General features: G+C 30.8%; 1 protein-coding gene across 1 annotated transcript in view; it reads left to right on the top strand.

Moving 5' to 3' along the window:
• Positions 1–20,414, top strand: part of LOC147067790 (uncharacterized) — an 80,110-nt gene extending 59,696 nt beyond the window's left edge. Inside the window, exons 3-5 of the mRNA XM_085952580.1 lie at positions 12,030–12,195; positions 17,148–17,269; positions 18,060–20,414. Coding sequence (XP_085808706.1) covers positions 12,030–12,195; positions 17,148–17,269; positions 18,060–19,028 — 1,257 coding nt within the window. The 3' untranslated portion in view covers positions 19,029–20,414. The remainder of the gene's footprint in view (positions 1–12,029; positions 12,196–17,147; positions 17,270–18,059) is intronic.
• Positions 20,415–26,361: the final 5,947 nt, after the last annotated feature.

The raw sequence follows: 26,361 nt of genomic DNA, 5'->3' as shown, positions 1-26,361 counted from the left end.
TGAGACTATTCCAATTTATGTATATTCAATAAAGAATGGTACATTCTTAAATCTTGATTTTAGATATTTTTATTTATTTATACAACAAAAGATCATATGTGAATTATATAAAATGAATTATAAAACATAAATCAACACAAAAATGTCGGAGAAAGCATTTTTGCCAGATTAGAGCATGCTGTGGTTTTCTTATCAAAAATAGGAGAAGTAAGATCCACTTTGGCATAATTGAACGTAAATTTTTATGAAATTTAGTAGCCCAGGAGTCATTTTTAGGTTTTCTTTCATATGTTTAAGCTACATCTCAATAGAAGAATTGTTTCTTCAACACCTTTAATCGTGTTCGTTTTCGAGCAATTTAGTCCATACTATACTCAGTAGAATATTGTCAATAATTGATACAAAAATATCACTCAGATTTATACTTGAATAGATAGATAATTATTAATGACGAAAATAATATCATCAAGACATTCAAACTAAGCAAATACTAGTTCAAAAACCATTCAATTTACTGAGCATGATAAAAATATCATTTAGAACGCACATTTTATTTCACCTTACTATTAAATTTTTTATCTAAAATGACCCACTTTTATCTGTATTTATTTTATAGGACATGTAGTTTATTTTAGGACTTAACCGCAACACATCCTGACAAAAAGATACTATAATTACACTGTTTGTCATATTATTATATTTTTGATATTGACATACAAAGATATCAATTATAATCTAAAATCTTCTTAATTTCACCAAAATTAGAGCAAAATAAGTTATATAAATATTATATTGCTACCTTAGATATACAAAATAAACAATTCTATACAGAAGTAGTACCGAATAATTTGCATACAGAGTGTCTCTGTACAGAAGTACCTAAAACTAAATAGTTTGCCAGAAAATTTTAGTAAATTATTTTATTAAAATTTTGTTACTTAGTATTTTTTTTTTCTAAATATATGAACCCCCATATGGTCGAGTCAATGGCGTGCAAAAGTTACCGCATTCATTAAGTATTTCAGACTTGATCGTTACATATAACGGCGTATCGATGAGCTAAGACAAGCCATAAAATTTTCTAGTCTAAATTATAATAAGTAAACATACAACATCATAATTACAAGATAAAAAGAACTTTTTATATACAACGTTTTTAAATTTTCCGTTGAATCATATAAACTTGACTTGACTAGTTTAAACGATCAAAAAAAAATGTACTTGATAGAAATAATACTGAAATATCATTTTGACATGTCATATTTATTTCCATAGTAACGCACGTATATATTAATAATTTAGTTGCTAGGACCCCAGACTAGCAACCAATAATGGTGTCGAAATAACTTTTCATACAAAACAGAATTAACTGAAAATGAATTCAATTCTACTTAAAAGTATTAAAAAATGCATTGGCATCGTGTAGCCGGGAAGTTAGTTAAAAATCGATTGCAAGACTTAGAGGGTTTGATATAAATTTAATAAACACAATACTACAAGGTGTCAAGAATTGTTGCGTATGATATTATAATATTATTTGTAATCAATTTGATTGAAAAATATTGAAAATATTTCATGTTTGAACACCCCAGAACACTTTAAAAAATACTGCAGACCAATTGGTTGGTACTCAAACCTCACATCTTTCACTATCCAGGTGATTGATTAGTCTTGTACTTTGAGGTATTGGTCCTTCCATATTTATGTCGTCATAAGTATACTATTCGTCAAAACCAGCTAAAATAAACTTCACTCGGAAGAAGTTTTGTACATAGATACGAATATTTATTCACATAGTAATGTATATTATTTATATGGCCATACATAAATAACCACCGACTACTTCAAAGAGGATGCTGCCATAATTATTTATTTTACTATTTATATCACAAATTCGTAACTATTGATTGAATTTAATCACATAATGATTCTTAAAATTAAAAAAAAACTTCATTAACCCAATATTACACATCTCAATATTTTAGACTATTAGGCAATACGTCAAATCAATATGTAGTACTATTAAATATTAGATTCGAATATAAATAAAATTATTGTATGCAAATTGAAATATAAATATAACATATAAAGTAGCAATATCAAAAGATGAAACGCCGTATCAAACAAAACAAAAACACGACGTGACCTTAGAACGAATGTATTGGAATCTCGATTCTTTACAGCTAGCAATACTAACATCCGGTCATTCTCGTATATGGCAAGGTACTTTCAGTGGGGGCATAACAATTTTCAATTTCATTTTCCATTCAAGGTCGGGGAATTTCCTATTGAACATGCGAAGAAAGTTTTCCGTTCTTCAATATAGGTAGGTAGTTAGGCACTACATAAGTGTGTAGTTTTCTTTTTCTAATTTGGCTAGCTAATTCCCCAGCAATAACAATTGAATATTACAACACAGTATTATGTATTATTATATTATTCTACAAACACCATTGATTAAAACAATATACATAAGCCGTTTGTTTCGTTGCGCTAATGATAAAAGACTCTTCGTTCAAATCTCTATAGCTCTGATGTCTTTTGATCATAATACATTACAATGAATCAAATTAGTTATAATTCTGAATAAATATTAAATGTAATGTAATAATATTGATCGTCGTGAGATTTCTTGTTGAGATATGATTTGGACATCGTTCTTCGATTTGTAATGTGTTTTACTTATTTGCATAAGTACCAGGTAAATTAATTCACACTCCAAGTCATATAGGGCGTGGAGCAAATGATTTGTATGAATAATCCACCCAACCCAGATGTTTAAATGCTCCATCATCGATATGATTGACAGGAATACCTACTTAGATAATAATCATATTATATTATACCTATGTTATCATGCAAATAGTTTATTTTTGTCTACGTGTATTTTGTTAAGTACAATAGATTAAGTTGTAGCTGTCAAATATTAAATTGATAGAGGTAGGACGTGTATATTACTATAATATGTTGGCACTCGTATGTACGTGTTATCGTATTTTCTGCATAGGTACATCTATAATATTATACAATCGAATTTGTTATATATTAAATCTGTTTTTTTTTCACTAGTTCTACAACCCGATGCGGATTTTGACCACTTACTGTAGAGATTTATTAAGAGATTTTTTTATTGGAAATGAATTTCAGCTTCTTACTCAACCTATCAGGTCCATTTTCGGAATCTAAACATTCGTTGAAAAGCAACACGTGATTTTTCCAGACATGGGATCCAAAGTCACGACCCACAACTTTATAAACGAAATCTTATCAATCGTCCATCATGAACACTTTGATTTGACTAATTTAAAATAATATAATAATTAGATAGGTACTAAAAAAGTTAATCATCATATTGTGGACTGTCACATGGTGAAGTTTACAGACATTTGCAAAATTATTACAATATGTTCAACTCCTTGTCTTTGATTCCAGATTCTAGATCCATACATCAATCCATCAAATGAGATTAAAATCTGTGACCTAGCGATAAAGACCTCTGCACTTACTACATAATATTATTTTTAATGGATAGGTATATAACATATTATTGTTAAATCATTTTCTTCGTTATGAGCTTTATTATTAAGAAATACTTATACGTAATTATTCTTATCATTTATCAACACACACATATATATATAATATATATTGTTAATCAAACAATAATCTTGTATTATTTATTACCAATACCTACAACGATACAATACTAAGATTTTTATTTGGTGTGCCGTGAAACAAAATATCGACTCTAAATAAGATTCCTGGACAATCTAAGATTCCTGGAATTTTAAGCCCATTCAATGGAATTGTCGTTGGGTATTATTTGATTCAAGACTACCCTATATTATGTGCTAAACCAACATCTTATAAGAATTTCACAGTGTCAAAAACATAAAGTGTGGATTTCGGACTAAAATATATAGTTTATAGTATTCCAAAAGAATCGGATTTATCGACCGGGTTTCACTTTTCGACACACTCACGGTATATATTATATTTTCATAATAGCTACCTTTATTCTAATTACAAAGCTAGGTAGGTACCATATACTCTAATTATTACAAAGACGGTACCTATCTATCTGTCGGTGTAATTTTAAACACCCTCAAATCATATGCATTGGAGGAAATCCGCAACGAAACCACTTGGGTCAATAGGTCAGACTAGTGCATTCGCTTGAGAACTGAAAAATATGATGTATTCGTTACCTCTCTCCCTCACTGGGTAAAAGATTTTTTGTAGAAATTATTTCTATATAGTTATGTGGCTTTTTCAATTTATTTAATTTAATTACTATCCACTTAAATGTTTTATAATAATTGTAAAATCCTATGTTGCCTTAACATTACATACTTTTATGGAGTTATAAGTTTAAACCACTCTACATGTAGCATATTATGGAATCCATAGTATGGAGTAATTACAATAATTTTTCACACGGAGAATCCTTGTCGCTTACTCAAAAACAATAATAGTTGCATGCAATAACGATTAAAAGAGAAGTGAATGACTTGGTGATTTGTATAACACCAGTATATTAATTCATATTGCCTACTAAAATCAATGTAGATATTCATATGAAATCCTTTGTTTTATAATACGATTTGCATGAATTTATTCAGTCAAGAACACAGTTATTACGATTTTTTGCTAAAACTTCTATTGTCATGCTAAACAGCGTGTCTTGTGGAATGATGATTGTCTTACGCCTAAGCCAACCAATCAAATAAATGCATTATAATAATTTATTGTAATTCCCACATTATTAACAATCGTTCAAGTGTTATTGCCCTATTAACCTTAAAAGAAAATGATAGTACATACCTAGACGAGGAAATAAAAATATTTCGAGTTTTACAGATTTTATCAGATTGACTAGTATATTTTGAATGATACATCTGACAAAAATGTATGTTGAGATTTTAAAAAAACGTGGACCCAATGTTTAATGGTTTATTGAGTGGTCAACAATCACTTCTCGTTAAGAAATCAGTAAAGAAACCTCTTCAGGAAATAGCCAAGATCCTTATCAGATTGCAGGGTAAAAAATATGATTTTCTTTCTGTGGTAGGTACCTACTAACTGGTATTAGTATTTTTTAATATAAAGGATAGCCTAGTTTTATTTCATTGATGATTTTGAAAACGTATTTGCATTCCTTGAATCTGAATTATAATGAATAAAATAATTATTCATTCGTTTTTGCAATAAGTATTTACGCAGATTTCCTTTTTTAATACATTCATAATTTAATAAATAAACAAAACCACTATTGATAGTTCTTAAAATAGATTGAATATCATTTTGAATATGTTTTTTTTTTAAATATATTTTCTACAATACAAGTACCTTCCACCGAGAATATACTGATGGAATCAATAATTATTATTAATGTAAATAATAATATTAATATTATCGACCGAAGGTTCTAGATGGAATTTGTGTTGTATTGTTTGTTATATAAGGTCAGAGTTAATAGTGTTCTTTGTCAGTGTGTGTTTGCATTTGATGAGTGTACACAGTGACTGAAGATGCCGAAAGGCGAAACCCGGGTCGCAAAAAACGACTCAAATGGAATAGTACAAAACTTAAAACCATTAGAATGTAAATAATAATTGGAATGCAGATGCTTACATAGATTATTAATATTTCATTTTAAGCCATTCCACAAAAGCTGGGATGCCTTCATCAATCAGTGATGAAAAAAATACTAAAATATCAATAACTATTAAATTTATATTGATTTATACACTTATGAAGTAATTCGGCATCTGATAAAATTCAAAATCTATGTATACGAATGAAAAGTTGAAGATTTTTAATTTAGAAAATATTGACAAGAATGGGGAAAAGGGATCAGAAGAGCTTGCGGCAGACAGAGGGCAATGGAGACGTTTCGTGGAGGTGGCCAAGACCAGCATTGGGTTATGGTGCCGATGATGATGATTGCAATAAAATATACCCAAATCTTACAAATAATTACGTGTCGCTTGAATATTTTGAATTTGTTTTATTATCATAACAAAGAATGATAAAATTACAGTAATTTTACGGCTACCTCGTTGGTGAGAAAAAATTTGCATTTCCGGTTTATTCTTTACCCACAAACAATAAATTAGGTACGTACTGATATAAAATTATTCTTTTGCCCAGGCTTAATTTAAAAAAAATCATCTCACCTGTCACTTATACTTACCGTGAAGGCCGTCGTCGAATAGATGTACTCAGGAGTAGAGTGACCATAATTCCCGATTTGAGTGACATAATATTTGTCATTTATAACGCCTGTACACGTGCATGGATATACTGGCAGCAATACTACGTATTTTAAACTATCGTGACAATAACTGTTTACACGTAAAAGTGCTGACTGCCTCTCCAATCTCATTATTCAAAAGCGAGAAGCGATTTTATGGTACTATTTGACAGGTAGTGAAAATCGGTTAACCTCAAAATTAGTATACTTCGTTTTTGCCGGCAGGTTCGCCACTATCATTCTACTGCAAAGGCGCAGATCAAAAAAATACCTACTGTCGCATGAAAATTCGGAAGCTTCCAAACTGTTTTGATTCATACATGCAAGCTTGCAACTGCAGGATAATACATGTTTACCCATACATTTTCGTGTTATGGCCGCGATAATATTTACTGTCAACAGTAAGTCCATGCACGTGTAGACGGGGTATTAGTATATCGAGTTTATTTTGAAATCTTTTAAATAACAGAGATTAATATCTGAATAAAATAATAAGAGAACAGTAATGTCCTTCCATATTAAAAAAAAAAAGATGTCAGTGGCACATTAAAAACCGATTATAGTTAGAATAATACGCTGACTAGCAGCTATACCTCAATCCAGAACACAGACACAGTATCTAGCAGGTAGGTTACGTGATTCACTAGAACTCTTCTTCGTCCGTTGCTGTCATTTTCTATTGAAGGTTGGCTGCCAAGCTGCAATACATCTACCTAACTTAAACCAGCAATATTAAATCACCAACGCATTGAAGAGTCTAAACGATTGTGGAGATAGAATAAGTGTGACAGATTATTAATTATTATCATTTTCAGATTTTAATATCATAGTTTAAAAAATAGTTCTACGTAGGTACCTACATGTTTCGTTTTGGCCTCTACATAATATGGTCAGCCTACTTATAAGACAATAGATAAATTCTATGCAATGCAAGTGAGTCATTCAGCAATTGTTTGTATGGGTTAATTGAATAAAAATATGTGCACTTAATCTCTTACGCATAATATGCATCCCGCATTTCAATTGGCAAACGGTTGGTGTGTAAACATTTTTAAATGGTAATGTAAATTAGTAGAAGCGCATTCATAATCTTGGTATGGACGTTGAAGGCATATTTTTTTAATTCTAACTATTTATGCTGTGGTTATCCAGATTCCAGATACATACTATTTTAACCTACCCCAATGTATCAACAGATGTAATTACTGTAATAAGTAATTATTAATACTGTACCAACCTATTTCAGAGTGTCAGTCCAATAAGTTTCTCAAGACCAAGACATGTGTGCTTCCTGTGTACTTTTTTTCTATCGATCAATTTGTTCGATATTGGTCTTGATCAGCTTAAAATTTTCTACCGCGCGGCTTAAGCGTTGGCCTTTGGTGTCGTGGGTCCCAGGTTCGAATCCTGGGTCTGGCAAGTACACATATTGAGTATGTATGCTCGTTGAGTATTATATTCGTCGTATATTGAGTATGTATGTAGGCTCGTATGAGCCAGAGTATGGACCTACTAGGTTGAGCAAATGGCTGACATCCATTTTTCGGGAAAAAAACAAAAAATCTCTTAATACAAACCTTCACTATGTGGAGGCCCATATGATCCTATTGGGATCGGACATGGTCGGAAAAAAATATACATTAATTTTGCGGTAGTAGAAAAGAACCTTCCAGATTCTCCAAGTGGCTTTCCAGTCACATAAAAGAAGATAGATTGTGGCGAACAATGTTAGAGGTGGCCGAGGCCCATACCAAGCTGTGTCACCAATAATAATAATATAATAAACTATAACGAATATTTCAAAAGATTTGAGAATGTATCACTCATTGTATTGAATACCTATAGTTTGATCTGTTTAATCTAAAACTATTAGCTGCCAATTTTGAATATGTCACATAAATAAAACTAAATTTGGTACATAAAACACTATAATTTACTTATTTTTTTAAGTTTTATAGGAATGGAAAAACAATATTAAGTCAATAATTTACTATAATTTGACACTGTATATTATGCTCTAACTAAGAAAAGGAGAGGACGAAAATTAAATCAACGTGAAATTATTTCTAATTTGTATTATTAAACTGAGTTTTATTTTACTTATGCAGTAGGTACTTCATGATCTTAAATACATTTAATGACGACTTACGTACTTTTACTGAAAGGTAGAGCGATAAAATGCTAAGATGATTTCTAACGCTAATTTTCGACAAAAATTGACTATGTCGTTTCACCAAAAAACCACAGATAGTATTTGATTCTGATTAAAATATAATTAGGTAGGTATGTAAGTATGTAATAACAAATCGGGTCCGTGTGATATTTATATACAATATTTTGTCCCATATATTTGTTTCAGTGCCATTTTTCAAGTGTGTAGTAAGAACTGTTTAGCATAAGTGCCAATCAATTAAAACGTTAATGTATTGATTTTTTTTTGTTGTTGTTAAATTAGGGTATCTATTTATAAATTGATTTTTAGTGATTAAGATTTTACAGAGTGAATAATCGTGCGATATACGATGTACCTGTCAAATTTGAATAATCGTGATAGACAGAAAATGTATCGCGCCGTCGACATGACATCACTCATGCAGTATCATTTCACTCAGTGTCCTGGATCATGTGTTTGGCTTATCATTGTTTTATGTGTATATCTAATAGAAAACGCGAATCGTGAATTAGTATCTAAATGGTAACTTGACATCAGGGTTTGCCGTACCCGGGAGTCAAGCTGATCCAAAAAACTATCGCCTTACTACGGATGTCGATCACTGAATTATAACAAACAAAAAATAACGTTAATATTGATTGTAGTAACTCCTTAATTGTTTTGAAAAATTATATGTATTGTCAAATATATCATACCAGTAGATTTTCATTTTTATCTATTTAGCATTATATATATAATATATATATAATATGTGCCATAGACTGCAAACGGGCCATAGATAAAGCCAATATCGTGCTCAGAAAAAATTTCCTTTGTGATTGATGTGTTGTCACATATGATATTTTGAGATGTACAATTTATTATGAGTGTCGGCACATGGGATTAATTGTATTTCGGTTTATTTAAGAAGCAGAATAAAATAATCACATATATTGTGTCATATGGAGAGAAAAATCCGAATCGGATGGTGTAAATGTAAATAACTTATTTTGCCTAAAAACGTCACATACGATATATTGAGCAGGAAACGACTATATCTTCCTATCTAAAATTTAATTAAAATATACTATTTAGCTCCCAGTTTTTCTAGTTTTTCCAGTTAACAATTTTATTCTTATGTTATCAGATATATGAAACCGTAAAATATATGAAAAAACCTCATACTTTGCGGCTTGAATCTTGTTTTATATTTTTTAGCTAAATGAGCCATACATGGCACGTCTCCAGTTGTCCTTATCTTCTAAACTTCCCCTGCAATAATTTAGTTTTAGAAATAGTCATAGTGTTTTTCGTAAAATGAATAATAAAGACTTAGTAAGCTGTACAGCATTAATCGATTTAATTATTTTTATCCAACACAGAATATACCTACACATTTTTAGAATGCAAAGCATTCTCATTGAAATATGTAACTTGGAAAAACAACGGAACCATACTTCTTGGAAAAAATATTAGGCCGAGTGGGATTCGAATACTGTTTGCGAATATATTAGGAAACTTCAACAAAAATTCTGCTTGATTCTTTTCATTTGCTCTGAGCCCTTGACCGATAAGAAAAAGATATCTGCTCGAATCCCAGTCGGCCAGAGATCTTTAAAACGATGTTTTGCTAATAGGTGTCTCTAGGGTATTTCAGTTAATATATTGGAATGAAAGACTTTAAATAAAAAGTATGTGCATTATTTGACATTTGAATAAGTTAATATTCAGTAAGCACAAAAAAATAGGAATAGTATGAAGATCGTAAATATAAATCTGACAGTCCCCAGAATGGAAAATATCTCTGAAACTGCAATCCCTAATAACTATTAACAACAGATGTATTGATTTATTTGTTTATTGGCATTGCCATCGTATCGTATCTAGTTTGTCCTGCACGTGAAGGAAATTGATATCTCTCCTAACAACTGTTTGATTATTCTATCGACATCCGGTGGTCATATATGTATGTCAAGTGCAGCTATATTGTAGGTAGGCACATAATATATATGTACGAGTTGATAATGAATAATGATATCAAAGTTAATAATAGTAATAATATGTATTACCAGAAGGAAGGGCACCGGATATAGGTACCTACATCTGAAGAACAATATAATCGGCTATACCTATAGTAATATAATAGGTGTAATTCAATTATCGTAAAGTGCTCTTCTAAGTGCTTAAACGAATCTACATAAAGGTATTGACAATGGAAAACTGTCAAAGTCGGTAATTGTTACCAGGATTTATGGATAGAATTAAATAAAATAAATCTTCATCGAAAGTGGGATAATATTGTGAAACAAGTAAAAAAAATAACACAACTATTTTTATCAATAAGTCGGCAAAATTAAATTGTGATTTTGATATAATAAATATATAAGTATGTATATTAATTATAGCTATCCTTCCACTCTTTAGTGGTTTACAAAGTACTGTTAAAAAAAATATTAAGTACATTCTAAGTATGCAACCGTTTATCTTATTCTCTTTTATCATATTCGTAATAACAAGGACGATATCTTAAAGAAGTCATAAAAGCTTAATAATAATATGTAAGTATGTTTATTTTAATAATTCGGGATCGGAATAATATGCATAATTAATAATAGTTTTAATGGTTTTGAAATTATTATTTTGTTGTTAATTTTACAAAAAAACTTTGTTTCATAAATAATGAAGCACCTAAACCTAATAAAAACATATCACTAAGCGAGGCAAATTGGTAAGAATGGCTGGAGAAAATTATCTTGGAATGCGGTTTTTTTATCTTAATACAATTTTAATTAATGATACCTCAATTTAAAATACAAAAATCGATAGTCAACATTAACGCAATTTGGTACGAACTACTAGTTAAATTCATCATATTTAAGTAGGATGCCCGTAGCTTAACTGGAACAGCACATTAGGTATTAACTATATATCTAAGATGTTTTCAAATTATGTTTATAATATAAATTATGTAGATAATATAATTATAATGAAACTACCTACATAATTTTGAAAAATTTCTGAATAATATGAGATTTAAAAAAATATGTGTTTTCAATCAATAATAATTTATATTCGGTATGTAATGGATAAAAAATAACTTAATTCATAAAGGTAACATAATATGTCTTCGTTTTTACTGAATAGCCATCTTCTTGCAAAATTGTGGTACCATAAAGCTTAAATGCGTACGTAGTCCAGATCAAAATACATTGGTTTGACAACAGATGAACATTGTATTAAAAACTGTTCGAAAGATGTAGGTACACCTATCAAAGGTGTTTCCTAACATTTCTATCCAAACATTTACGTAGATTTTTTAACATTTATTTTAGTATGTTCAGATACTTTTATTTTCTGACACGAATGGAAAACACTATTCATATACGGATATTCTAAGAGATTTACTTGTAAAACAAATATCTATAATATAATATTAGATAATACCGAAGACTTTTTTTACGATACCAATCTATTGCCAACGAAAATATATGTTTTCTAAAACTAATATAGGTATCAATCGACCATATAACTCAGACAGCCAAAAGACAGAAGTCGTTAATTTTGTTAACCGATGTATGTTTTTTTCCTGTGTTTAATTTTTTTCGCTTCTTTCAATTTTAGGTGTGCTTGGTGGGTGTCGCGAGCTCAGCCCACTCCGGCTGGAACAGTTCTCCCGATACACAATACCACATTCAGACAGACGAGGGGCCAGAAAGATACTTCCGCTATCAGACGCAGAGCGGACAGTACCGTAAGGAAAAACGACTCGAAGATGGAACAGTTATTGGTAAATATGACTATTTTCTTTCCCTATGACTTTATTTTACCTCTACCACTCGTTTCACCTCTACATCAACTAGGACGATTCGGCGCCTGGATAAAAAAATAATTATATAATAAATACTGCATAGAGCTCTCTCGATAGCATTCTTTAAAATCTTATGATTTATGTCATGTTACAGTAATGAGAGGTGTTTCATATGGATTGTTATCCGCGACCAAGGATTCGTCTTTCAGCATCTTTAGGCTTAAAATATTTCAATGATATGTATACGACTGTCAGTCGAGCCAGTGCGAAAGCCGGCTCGGATATGACTTATATGAATGTTTCAATTTTGGAATCAGTTTCTTCATCTTAGATTATTCAATTTCATTACTATATTTCCAAATTAAATCACAATACATAAAAACATAGGGCGCCATGCAATCAAATGAAATTCGAAAATAAATAGACGTTCGTAAATTATAGGTACCTATTTACTTTTAAAATTTATATTTTTTCAATTATTATATTATTATTTAATACTTGATGAGAATTTAAATATGCACACGTAAATAATGATTAACTTAAATTATAAATACAGATTGTGTTGGTTAGTTTTTAAAATTCAACTAAATCCTGCGAAAACCAAGCCATAATATATAGTAATCAAAAAATGCTCGTCTATATAATATTATAAAATATCTAAAATTATGCAATGAAATCATACATAACTTTGAATATTTTATATATATAATAATACTTTGTATCTATTATAGTTTGATTTAGGGAGGGCTTAATGAATTTAAAAAAAAATGAACCAACAATATGTGTTTGAATGTAAAAGTGTGCGCAATTTTGTCGTATCTTCTAAAATATACCAAAACTATTATGGTTTCGTTTAGGCGGGGTTTAATCGATTTTTAAAAACTAACCAATACCATGAGTAAATTATAGTCTTCGTTCAATAAAAATAAAAAGTATGTCTGACAAAGTTTAATGTGTACTATTTACGGCGGATTTTAACAACCTACCCTTGCCACGTTGTGCTATTTTGTAATTTTTGGATTTCATTTACACGAAGGGTCCATATTTCACATGCATACATGAATACTGATAGCACATACTGTGAGCACAAAGGAGGTCACTTTTAATCATACTATTCAGGCACCATAAATACGCTCCATGCCAGTTTGTTTCTTCAAACAATCTTGTCATGTAAACCTCCGTCAATCGAAATTTGTTGTCCGAGTTAAACGTAGTTGTTTGAGTGCCATTGATGAGGAAAGCTTTTGGTAAGTAAAGTTTGTATAGACATATACTGTTATTAGCCATTCTTTCAATATATTGGGTCATTGCTGGTTACATGTAAATTGTATGTCAAACATTTCACCGTGACACAGTTCGCCGTGAGCTTTTTAACGGAAAGGGATGACCGTATACTATACGGTCTCCAATTTGATTAGATTCAATTTGAACATTAATTCAATTTTCATAGCTGATTTTGGCAAAATTCATGAATTCAAGAATGAAAACCAAACCTAACCTAACCTAACAAATAATCCAGTATATCGGCCAGTATACTGTAAAGTGTAAACCGACAAGACCTGTGTTTTATTTAGACATGAATTTTATGTCAGTACTATACGACCCAAAGAGGTTGGACTGTCTTTAAATATACGGCCATATAATATTATGTCCGATACAACATTTCACGGTGAAGTGTGATACGGCGAACTACATACGTACAAGTTTCCGGACACGGTCGTTGCTTAGGTTCTAACAAACATTGACAAAAACAACATGTAATTTGAACCCGTTACCATGAATCTATGTACTACTCGACAAAGAGCGTTGAAATAATAATTATTAATGTGTTATTCCTAAAACAAAATCATTTAATTATTTTCGTCATTGAGCTAAGAAGTGAGAAAAATGATAAGTTTTTTTTAAATATCCGTTGAGTATAAACCATAAGGTAATATGAGTGTTTAGTACATAGCTTTTTATGTATAAAGTGCAAGACGTCTAGGATGTAAAAATATATTAATTACTTCCGATGGATTTGGCCTAACAGACAAAAAACAGTTTAGCGGTAAAACCATAATCGGAAAACATTTCATTTATCTTATGAATCATGTCTGGGAAAACATTAGTCATTTTTTTATAACCACTTATCGCATTAGGATTATATACACATCAGTGATTTTAAATCTTTGTATTCGTGTACAACGTCATAATAGGTAGATACAGGGGGAAATTTATCTTGATTCTATAGAATAATGATTTTTTTATTTGTCTTTGTATTGTTTTATAAATCTTTAAGATAAATTTAAAATAATGATACTGCAGTATAGAATACCTATATTATGTGGAGATTGATATACCAAAAAAAAAATGATGTGAGGTGTTTTGCAACGTTGCAGAAGAAAAAAAAAGTAAATACGATTTTTATCAATTTCGTCAATACATACGTCCTACTATTTTCATCACGGAATAATAAAATTGTGGCCTAAATAACTTTTCAGATGCTAAAATTTTAAATTTAAAAAGTATACGTACACACATTATTATGTTTGATCCTCAGATGATCATATTATATGATTCCATATGGTGGAGGTTATATTAACAGTAGGGAATTCAATTCCGAGCCAAAATTCTGATCCCGGGATTTTGGGATTACAATTTGACAATCCCGGGATTGGCACTTTTTTCCATTGTTAATATAAAATTTTTATATTTACCAATAACATCGATAAAATCGGTCAAAAATAAATCTAGTATAATTTACACTATTTAAGACATTTATGGTTAAGAGGACGTTCTACAGAATTGGCCTTGAGAATTGAAAATATGATTTTTTAACATGTGGTCCATAATATCTGGTCTACCAGTTAATATAAAAAGGTCGTGTCAAAGTTGTTTGTGTTAATAAATTTGCTCTGTGACTGATCCGACTCATATTTCACATTCATTTCATCAGGGCTGTCGAAGACATAAATCATAATATATATTTATAATTTTAAATTTTTATTTATAATATATATTATTTAAGTTTTGTGCATCTAATGCCGGGTCCACACTGGCAACAAGTTAATTTGCTGGCAACCTCGTTAGATTTTACGATAATTATTGTAAAATTTCTTAAGCAATTATGGTAAGTATCGTAAAATTTAATGAGGTTGCCAGCAACTTGTTGCCAGTGTGGAAATGGCTTAATATCCACTGTGGTTCACGTAGTGGCATGGACCTGGGGTTAGCTAATTCAGGAAGTCAACACCCATGATAGAATTTTTTCCAGTTTTGGTTGCATTATATTCCAAAACTCTTCTGTAAAAATCGTTTCCGAGTTTATAAATGGAAATTTCTCGGTGTACATAGTAAACAAACCTACGAATAAAAAAAGACAAAAAGGAACATACTGATTCATCGCAGTAAAATCTGGTAATCAAATTCGCCATTTTGAAAAGCGACGATTTTGCGTAAACAAATATCACGTGGTCTGTACGTGTGCGGCAAACTTCGAATGTGTTTGTAATTTTGTGCAAAGTGCGAATGTAATGTTTTCAAATAATTGATATGGATTAATTATACCATCGTATTATTTTCTCGAAATCATAAACATACTATAATAGTATTTGAGTATCAACCTATGTTCAATTTGAATTGGGTTATAATAATAATATACCCGTATATATATCAATAGTATGTTTGCTACAAAATCCACCCAAGTTATCAGTACGTACTTGCACAGGTTTGATTAAAAACCATGATGAAATTAACATTTAAAAAATATGAATGCTTAATATTATTTTGACAGCCCTGTTTTCTGATCGGCTTCATCTCGCAGGTGTTCATAAAATAATAATAATTCTCCGCGCGGCAGAAATTATCAGTAATAATAATAATATTTCTTGAAATAAAATCTCCGATGATTAGTGATTTTTGCGAAAAGATCGATTTAAATTGACGTAGTTACGACGCCGAGGTCCTTTTTATACTAAATTATATTTGAACGGCGGGCTCTTCAGCGGGCCCTTAATATTGTATACGCTCAATCTTGGAAATACATAAGTTTAATGGAGTAAATAATATTGTGATATAAATAATAATATGAATTTAATATGAGATTGCTGTTTATGATAGTAAAGACTTAATGAATGGATTAGCGAGATTTAAAATAGTAAAGCAAATAATCATGGTGTACTTATGGCCTTTCCGCTTCATAAATCTAATTAGTCAGCCAAATATGAAACTGCCATAAAACGTATGAGATCATGATGGAATTACTTTGTTAAAAGTGCGAAGCATTGTTTTTTTCGAATCTTTCTCATTTTTATTAATTTATGTGAAAAATTAAATGAATCGGCAACTTACACATGGGTATAAATCAAACTTTATTCAAGTATTCATAAAATTCGTTTATTTCTAAAATAGTTATTTATTATTATAAGTATTTTTTCTGTTATATTTTCGTTTTTATTTTATTTTCCATAAAAATTGATAAAAAAAATCAATCCCGAAAGTTTTGGGATTATGTTTATCAATCCCGGGATTCATAGGTATCGAAAATAGCTTGGGATCCCGGGATTGCAATCCCTAGTTACGATCATCCATTGTGAGCTTCAAAACATATAACTCTGTCTAAAACAATCTTCCCCAAAACGTCTATTGGCCATTTCAGCTTAACAATCTCGATATCAAGATTTGACTCGATAATAAATTAGTAATAATTATGCTTTCTGCCTAAAGTACATTAAATTAAAAATAAAAATAGGCCTTATGTACATCTATTATGTACCTACTTGGTTTTTTTTAAATCAGCTGTAAATATTCAAATAATATTGTTTTCAGTAAACACCTAGTGAGTTTAAAACACAATATGACATAATAAGTAATTTGTCGTGGATCTATAGTACCTAACTTTATTATTAATATTAAATGCCCAAACTAAAATGTATCCCTTATACATGTTTCAGGATCTTATGGGTGGATTGATGCTGATGGCTACTTACGTCTTCGAGACTACATAGCTGATGACCAGGGATACAGGATTCTTAAATCCAAGACTGTTTTCGTTGGGCAAGAGCGTCCGATACAGGTTATTATTATTTGTCTTAATACACACTACATATTATTATATTATATTTTATTACATAAAAAAATCATAATATGTATACTTACCGGTCATAAATTAATTTTATATTAGCAGAGTATTTGTTCCATGCCCCCCACAAGGGGGGACTGACAGTACTCTAGCCTTAAGGCCCGGGCTTAGGAGGGGTCCGGTATGGCAGATCGACCAGTTAAGTGAGATAAACACACAACAAATTTGCTCTAATAGTAAAAAAAAAACGCTATTTCACGAATAGAAAATTATTTTATAATTATTTTTAGTATGGCTCCTTACTTATAAAAATGACTATTTATCCAATATGGTGAAGGGTCGCATGTAACTCGGCCATCACAAAAGAGGGTCGCGATCAATGGTACAATATATGTTGCCGAGCCCTGACAATTCAAGTGGGTTTATTTAAAAATACCAAAAATTACTAGAAATACACGGAATACCCTTTATTCTACACAGAACCCCGAAGTTCCGTGAAATACCATCTGGGAAACACTACATAACATTTCACTGCTTTAGATATAAGTTGGGGGGGGGTGCCAAACATCGTAGCCTGGCGGCCCGTTTCAGGATGTGGGGGCCATGATTTGTTCAATAGAGTATGATATAATAGTAATTTTATTTGCTATTAATTCTTTATGGATATACATAAATGATAGCTGTATGTTATGTAGTTTTTTTTTTCTAGTAACTTTTCCACATTTCATACAATACCATGACATGTTTATAGCATTGGATATAATATACTTAATTATGATTTCAGGATGCCCTCTCCGCATCAAAGCATGTTCCTGCTCAATCCGGAATCTTAGTCAACCCAGGAATCACTCAATCGAAGGTCACAGCTAAGGTTCCCTCACCGACGCGGGTATCACTGCCACCAGTCATCGCCGTCACACCAGCTCCGACCATCTACTCGTACCTCCCTCCATCCAGCACTCCTCAAGTGTTACTGTCTCATAACTCAATCGAGAGCAGCACGGAGAAACCGCGATTCGACTTCAGGCCGACAATCGCACCTATAGCGGTCACCTCCACCACTCAGCGCCCGATCTCATACACGACGCCTGTCTATTCGACATCCACCGAGTCGCCGTCATCATCCTACTTGCCGTCGTCATCTTACTTACCGTCGTACGAGTCCTCAACACCCACATTCTACGAAGTGTCATCGACCCCGGCCCCGATCGTCGCCATCACATCGAACAGTCTGGGAGAATACCGCAAAAAATACCAACCCACCTTTGGCGAGAGAACTCCTCAAGTTTACTATTCTTCACCTCCTGATTACAATAATCAAAACAGCGGATACTCGACAAATTCACTGAATATAGATCCATATGGTGCACAAAGTACACCGATAGATCGCGCTGATCAATATAAATATAAATATAATGATAGATACCAGAGTCCTAAAGTATCGAACGAGTACAGAGGAAATCCAGCTGTCTTGACTGGAAATCAACTGGGTAACGGCTACGATCCGCAATACCCTCTGTATGACGGTGTGGCAGTTACGAATAATGGTTTCAGATATTATTTACCCAGACAATATCATGAAGAAGAAAACTCCGGAAGCGACACGAGAGCCGGAAGTTTCGGTTATGTCGATCCGTTCGGTATCCGAAGAGTTATTTACTATAACACTTCGCCAGGTTCAGGATTCGTTCACAGGAAAAACAACAGATACGTAGGCTTAAATGCTACGCCGTACGACCCCAGGCCCCTGTAAAAAGCCTTACTTATCTTATTACATTATTATTGTAGGTTTGAATTTATTACAACACAATGTTTGTATTGTTTTGTAACGATCGCCTACTTAAATGTTATGATATTATAAAATGCGGAATGTCGTTTGCGAGGCTCACGGCCCCCTTGACATTGGCAACACCGACGCGTTTATATCATAAAATAAAAATATTCAATAATTGCACACATTACCGCGGTAAAAACAATTCATTAACTATTTTTTCGCGATCATGCTTGCGATTGTAATAATAATTTATTCAAGATTTTTAAGTTGTGACTGATTTTGAGAATAACTCTTAACTTTAAAACGTTAGCTTAAAATAATTATTTCTGTTCGTTTCCTCATGATTTTTGTGAAAATAATTCAATATTTTAATATTATGTAAGTTCTTCTTTAATCTATTATTTTATCTCACGCGATAGTAGCTGTAGAAAAACACAAAAATATTTCTAATGAACACGATATATTTTTTACTCAATAATTTAAATAGTTTTTAGAAAATCCATCCATCATCATCGGGTAGTCACTTCTGTTAAATAAAAGCATGTCCAGCGAACACAAAATTAATTTTGTGTTCCCTGGGCATGACTATAAATATTTTCTGTACTATTACTACAATATTCGCTGCGTAACTACAGCTTCTATTCGGAAGCTGTCCCTATACAAGACCTCATTCAGTTCTACATAAAGCAATCAATATTTCCAGCATTTTTTATATTCTAGTATTCATACTACACTACCTACTCAATATAAAAAATGACTATTTTAGTAAAAATAGTATTATTTTTAATTTCGTCAAGTCTAGATGACAATTTAATGTAACAGCACTGAAGAAAAATCAAAACATCAACAGTAACCGACACGCCATTTATTATAAATTTTCATCTCATCGCCGTCTTGTTGTACTTAATATGTATTCAGTATGCACTAACTCAGCAGTTTTAGTTATGTCAACAATAAGTAGAATCACTATTACCGCTATAAGACATAGCATTATGTCCTTTTACAGTGTGCGAGTGTCCTACTTTTTACGCAAATAGTTTGTTATTCACTCAACCCATTGGGTCTATGACCTGTATCCAGATACTCAGTGTTGATTGAAAAAACAACATGTTTGGTCAAACCCCCCGCAATATATTGACCACATCTGTATGCCAGTTGACAATGTAGTATAATAGCTGTAGCAGTTTCTTATGTATTTTTTCAAAAGAGAATCTGGTACTTCAGTCACAAAGTTCTTCCTGGGATGTACCCAATCGGTATTGCCATCTTTTTGCACCAAATGATAGTACGAACTTCAAGAAATTATTGTATTTCAACAAAAACTATCGTAGTCTTTAGTAGAAAATATACAACTTTTTGTTTATCAAAAAAATATCAGAATAAATCTTAAACTTTTGCGAGAGCTTTTTTTAAACCTCTTTCAGCTAAAATTTTCTAATTTAATGCCATATTGGAAAAATCTAAACACTTATATTATCGTCTATTTTTAAATTATATTATTTCACATAAAATTATTGTACACACGAATTTAGATGCGAACGTCAGGCTACCACTCCTATGCGGGTGCTCACTTAACGAGGATGATCTACCAAAAATGACGCGGAAAATATTAATGTTATTTATTATACATTATTGTGATGTCGTCAATTCAAATTTTACAAGACATACGTCAGTACCTATCAGATCACATCGCATCAAAATCAAACATAAAATGCGTCTCGGAAAATTAATAATATTATTTATCTACACTGAGTGGGCAGCATAAGTGGACCGGCCCAAGAAATAGACTCGCGGACTATTTAAATCGTTACTCGGATTATTATTAATCGCCTCTGGAGACTGCTCCTTATAAGGTCCGCGGAGGCTTGTGTGGGCGACGTTGACAGCAGCTGACTATGACGCGGCCCAACACCATATTGAGTCACTCGCTAACTAATCCCAAAACTACGAAAACATCTCAAAGGATTAGTATGTAGGTACTGTGCACCATCTTAAAGTATGGCCCTTGCAAGAAAGAGGTTTCTTAAATGGATTGTTATGCAATGATCAGTTAGTTGTAAAGTAGGCGCTCACAGTCTTCCGATTACATGTGACTTCTGAATAAAGCTGTTTGTTTACATCTGTAATAAATCCAGCGCTCGAAATGAAAGCTCAGCTCCGAAAATCCTCGTTCCGTCTCGTAGAAAAAAATGAAAACAACATTTCAGTTCGTGAATTTATAATTAGGAGAATAATAACATTAATTTATGTGATTATTATTATTATTAATGCGTATGGATGGTCAATATCCTTGATATGTCTTACTCCAAAAAACCTGTCCACAACTTCGTCACTCTCAATCCAGTTTCCAGGCATACCCATCGTCTTCTTCATACCTCTTATTTGTTGTCCCTTTACTGTCTTCCGATTGGTTTTACTGTGTCTTATTTGCAGGCATTAAATGTTTCATTGAAAGTCTTTACGGCGATAGATGATGATGATGTTATGTATTTTATATTGTATACATTTTCCACAGTTTTAAAAATTCTAACTTTTAATTTCCTCTTTCAAGTAGCAACACTACCCGATCTATTTGTGATATGATAATTATTGTACTTTTTATTAATAATTTATAAGCATTTTATCATCAATTTTGTGTATAAGATATGATTTATTATAGCACATACATATTTAAAACTTTCCAATCTTCAGTAGATTATCTCTTTTTATTATACATTACTTTAAATTTAATAGTTTTAAGATATTAAAATGCATAAAGCACATATTTATTATTCACGCGGTGCCATGTTTATGAATTAAATGGGTACAAAATAATTATTTAATTAAAATAAATGCTTTATTATTTTGTATAGATTCAGATTCCCTCATTTTTAACTACATCAGTAGTTTATAAAATTTTAATGATATTTCAAGTTTATAGTTTAAAAAATACAGAATTTAATATTCTGTCAAAATTTTAAATAAATATCATAAGATAATAATATGTATGACTGCCAAATAGCATATATACTCATTTTTAAAAGCATGGACAACTTATTTTTTTTAATCTATTCTATAAAAAAAACACTGTTTTATTTTATAGAGAGAATTGCAGTTATTTTGTAATACCTGGGTTTGATGGCGAAAAGATAAATGTACACGATACCTAACTAGTTGATATTATAATATTCACTTTGTGTCATAGTTTTACTATTATTTGATACTAATTAATCGATTATTGCGGAAATATCCTATGCATATTATTTTGTATTTAAAGCTCAACTATTTAGATTTTGTGAATAATTGTTCATTGCCATGACAGTTTTATCGATACATTCGCAATGAATTCTTGTTACGACATCTATATTAGGCATTGAAAATGTGTAGGTGTAAAGGAGCCCACGACTTCTTGATTGTACAATAATAATTATTGTAAAGGAGTTTGATACAATAAATATGACAATGTATACAGATAAATGTGTTTTTAATTATTTACATTTTCCCCGAACACTGTAATACAGGGGAGAAAGACGTACATTTATATCAATCCATTTTTTGAGGTATTTAGTTATATAATATAACAATTTCAGCATAAAATTTGTATAGATCGAGCTTATATTTATTGGACATTTAAATAACCAGTTGAGTATAGAAATACAGGTTTTTAAATTGTTCAATTGTGCACCAAGATTTGGTTGATTTGGACAATTAAGGTGCATATTAATATGTGACTATTCATGGACGTAGTAAGAAGCACATTTGAATAATAAATAATACATTTTTTTATTATTTTTATTTTAGTCAACCTACATCACAAAAGAATACGTACAATAAAATATATAAAATAAAAGAATAAACTTCATTTATTCAACGAATAATTCACACGATTTAAGAATGTAACATTATTTTATTGAACATACATAGTTTGAAAACAGTGCAAGTACGTTATAACTAAAATTTGGAGAGATCTTGACACTGTTTAGTAATTAAGTTAATAATACTTTGGTTTAAAATAGAAAACCTGACTGCCAAAAAAAATAAAGTAATTAAGAAAGCGCTCTAGAGAGTATTGTAAAGACTACAACTAGCTAATCTCGTCGCAATTCGATATGACGTACATAGCTTAGTTGTTATGGCACATGGGCGCGAATCCCAGGGGTCTGGTATTTTTTTAAAGTTTTTTTCGAGTGGTTATATTATATTTCTCTGAAGTATATTCAAATTATGTATGTTTAATAAGATAAAAAAAAATAAGTGGTTGTCCCAATAACAGGCGGACACACTATTATATCCAAATATGAAAAATACATTTCAGAGAGCTTTTAAAAATTATTTAAAGAAAAAAACACTTATAAAAGAGTGAAAAATATAATATACTGAAAAACACATAAAAGTATAAGTAGGTATATAAAGAAAAGATAAGAAATATAAGACAAAATACAATAAAAATACAGTCGTCTAGTTACAATCAGTGGTAATTTTGGAGCAACTTAATTTAAAAGAGGAAAGAAAACAACACAGTTCCGCTAGATCATTATAAAGATTCATTGTCATATATAGAGTAAAGCCATCGGACAATAGTACCCTAGATTGGTTTTATATTATATTATGTTTGAATGTATAGAAGTGAAAAGATGTGGGGTGAACTCTTGACTTAATGTAGGTACTATGTTAACTTAATTTTTGACAGTAATTGTGGGCAATCTGAACGGTTATTAATTAATTTAAATAATAAAATAAGATTAGATATGGTACGCCGGATTTCTGAAGATTGGATTTTAAAATGTTCCATTACAACATACCAATTAAATAAGTTTTTAAAAACGATATGGTTTGATGAAAAATTATAATAATTTTAAATAGCCAAAAATTAAAGTAATTTAAATCATGTTAAATTAAATCATAAAAATATTAAAATAGATTATCCTCAAATGGACCCACTAAATGCGCGCCGCTTGATTCCTGCAGGGCCAAAATATTTAGATACGAGTAATATTGTCCAAATCTGCCTCACTTTAATTAGGTGGTTCGAACCTGCCTCATATTGTATACTTTAAAAAATCAAATCCATGAGAATTAACCATAATAATAACATGTCAGTTTCATTCAAAATAATCCTAAATAAATATAATTAATATCATCGATGATTACTTCTCACGATATGGGTATTTTCCAAATTTTATTTAGAGAAAACACACTTTTTTATTTCTTTTAATAAAAAATAAAACCACCGAATAGAACATACTCGGTATTCACTGTAGTAATTTACTTCTGTCATACATAAATTATTTTATCATCATTTTTCTATCAATAGTCAAAATCTATCTTTCCCCTACCTTACTATTATTAGATATATTATATTGTTGCTTTCCCATTGTTTTCAACCATACGGGAAGTATTCATTCACGTGAACATTCGTAATGAACAATCATCCAAAAATAATTAATTAAATATTTGTAATCTAAGAGAAATTGGTGTTCATTGAATTTATGCATTATTTTATCATTGTTGCGCTATTATTTTTATTGAACTCTGATTATACCAAAATCCGTGCTATTTTTTTTACCATGTTCGATCGGAAGAATATTATATGAGATTCTACAAAGTGGAGGTTGTATCAATAGATTTTTAAACGGGAAATGGATGTTAGCCACTTGCTTAGGTACATATTAATTCCATACTATATACTTGGCATTTTAAAATACTAGTTTTAGTAAAGGTAAATTTTTGTTTACTTACATAATACACATTACGCAATAAGTATTGAACTTATTTAATTTGTAATGCAACCAAAAAGACCTTTTGCATAACTCGTTTAGTCTTAATAATAAATATTAATGTAATGTTGGTCATAAAAAAAGTACTGATATAAAAATAATGTAAGTAGACTAAATGATACTCATTTAAAAATTAATAAGCCGAAATCAATATGTTTTTTTAATATTAAATCTTCTTTTCAAAGACGAGTGCAAGTCAGCTTTATTGAATATGATTAAATCACCAATAAAGATTTATTTACAAAATGGGATAGCTTAGAAGAGCTTTACACGGCCTAATAACAAGTCCATAAGTACCTACTATTTAGTGCTGGTCAATTTCAAATAATCCATGGCTAATCAATAATCTGTAAGTATGTCTAAAAGGGTGTCTGATTTACTGGAATTTGCAAATGGTGGAAAAGTAAAAACATACCTACTTAAATAAAATAATAGATAATTTCATCAGCTTTGAGGTTCTGGTGATCGTATATTTTAACCATTATAATAAAATTTATGTGAGCACTAGGTACATTAAATTAATAAATATTCAATTTCAATATATTTATTTTTTTAACACATTGTGGACATTACAAATTATAAGTTGAAGACGTTCACAACATGACATGATACATTATTATAAAGAAGAAAGAAAAAGAAAAGTAATAAAAAGGGATAAAAATGAAAATATAAAAAGAGAATATAATATAAATAGTGTTGGGTTTCGGGAATTTCCCGACGGGAATTCCCGAGAAATTTTCGAGATTTTCCATCCCGAATCTCGAGAATTGAAATTTTTAACATTTTGGGAAATCCCAGATCTCGAGAATCTTTTCTCTGGATTCGGGATTTCTTTATTATCAAATATTAATTGAAAAAACGATTTTCTATATGAAAAAAGTGGACAGAAAACACAAAACGTTCAAAGACTGATCGGGGCATTTAACACAATTAAGCCAATGTCGACTCAAAATGAGTGCAATTTTTGCAATATCAAGAAATTTTGTGTCTCAAAAGCGTACACGATTGTCAGACGCAGCGATTGAAAGTCTGTGTTTTTTGAAATTCCATTTTAAAAGTAATCTCTTTAATTATTTTTGTTTTCCTACTTCTATTTTGTTTGTCTTCTTACATAAATAAAAAAAATCATATTTTTTGGAATTTGTCTGTTTTTACACTGATTTTAGGATTTTTATAGGTTTTTTTAAATTTCCCGATATCTCGACAATTCTCGGGAATTCTTTTCTGGAAATCCCGAATCTCGAGATTGAGATTTTCTCGGGAAATACCCAACTCTAAATATAAACATACGAAAGCAGTGAAAATACAATTATAGATCTATAGAAGTTCGAAGAGAATTGTAGAGTTCTCATTTATTTTATACCTCGTATACGTCGAAAAAAATACGTAGCTTAATAAAGATCTCTTCTAAATTGCAGACAGCAGAATGTAAGCATAAAAGGGTCTCTGAAACATCGATCAACATAATATACCAAATGAAATCAGAATATTAATAATATCCATATTTGTATCACAATTCTATCAATACGCTTGTTCCCTAAGACTAACAATATTGG

This window comes from Rhyacophila brunnea, unplaced genomic scaffold (assembly GCF_057557595.1).
Source record: "Rhyacophila brunnea isolate RB1 unplaced genomic scaffold, BYU_Rbru_1.0 scaffold_3, whole genome shotgun sequence".
Classification (NCBI taxonomy): domain Eukaryota; kingdom Metazoa; phylum Arthropoda; class Insecta; order Trichoptera; family Rhyacophilidae; genus Rhyacophila; species Rhyacophila brunnea.
Note: the sequence above shows the minus strand (reverse complement) of the source record. Positions and strands in the feature narration are given on the sequence as shown.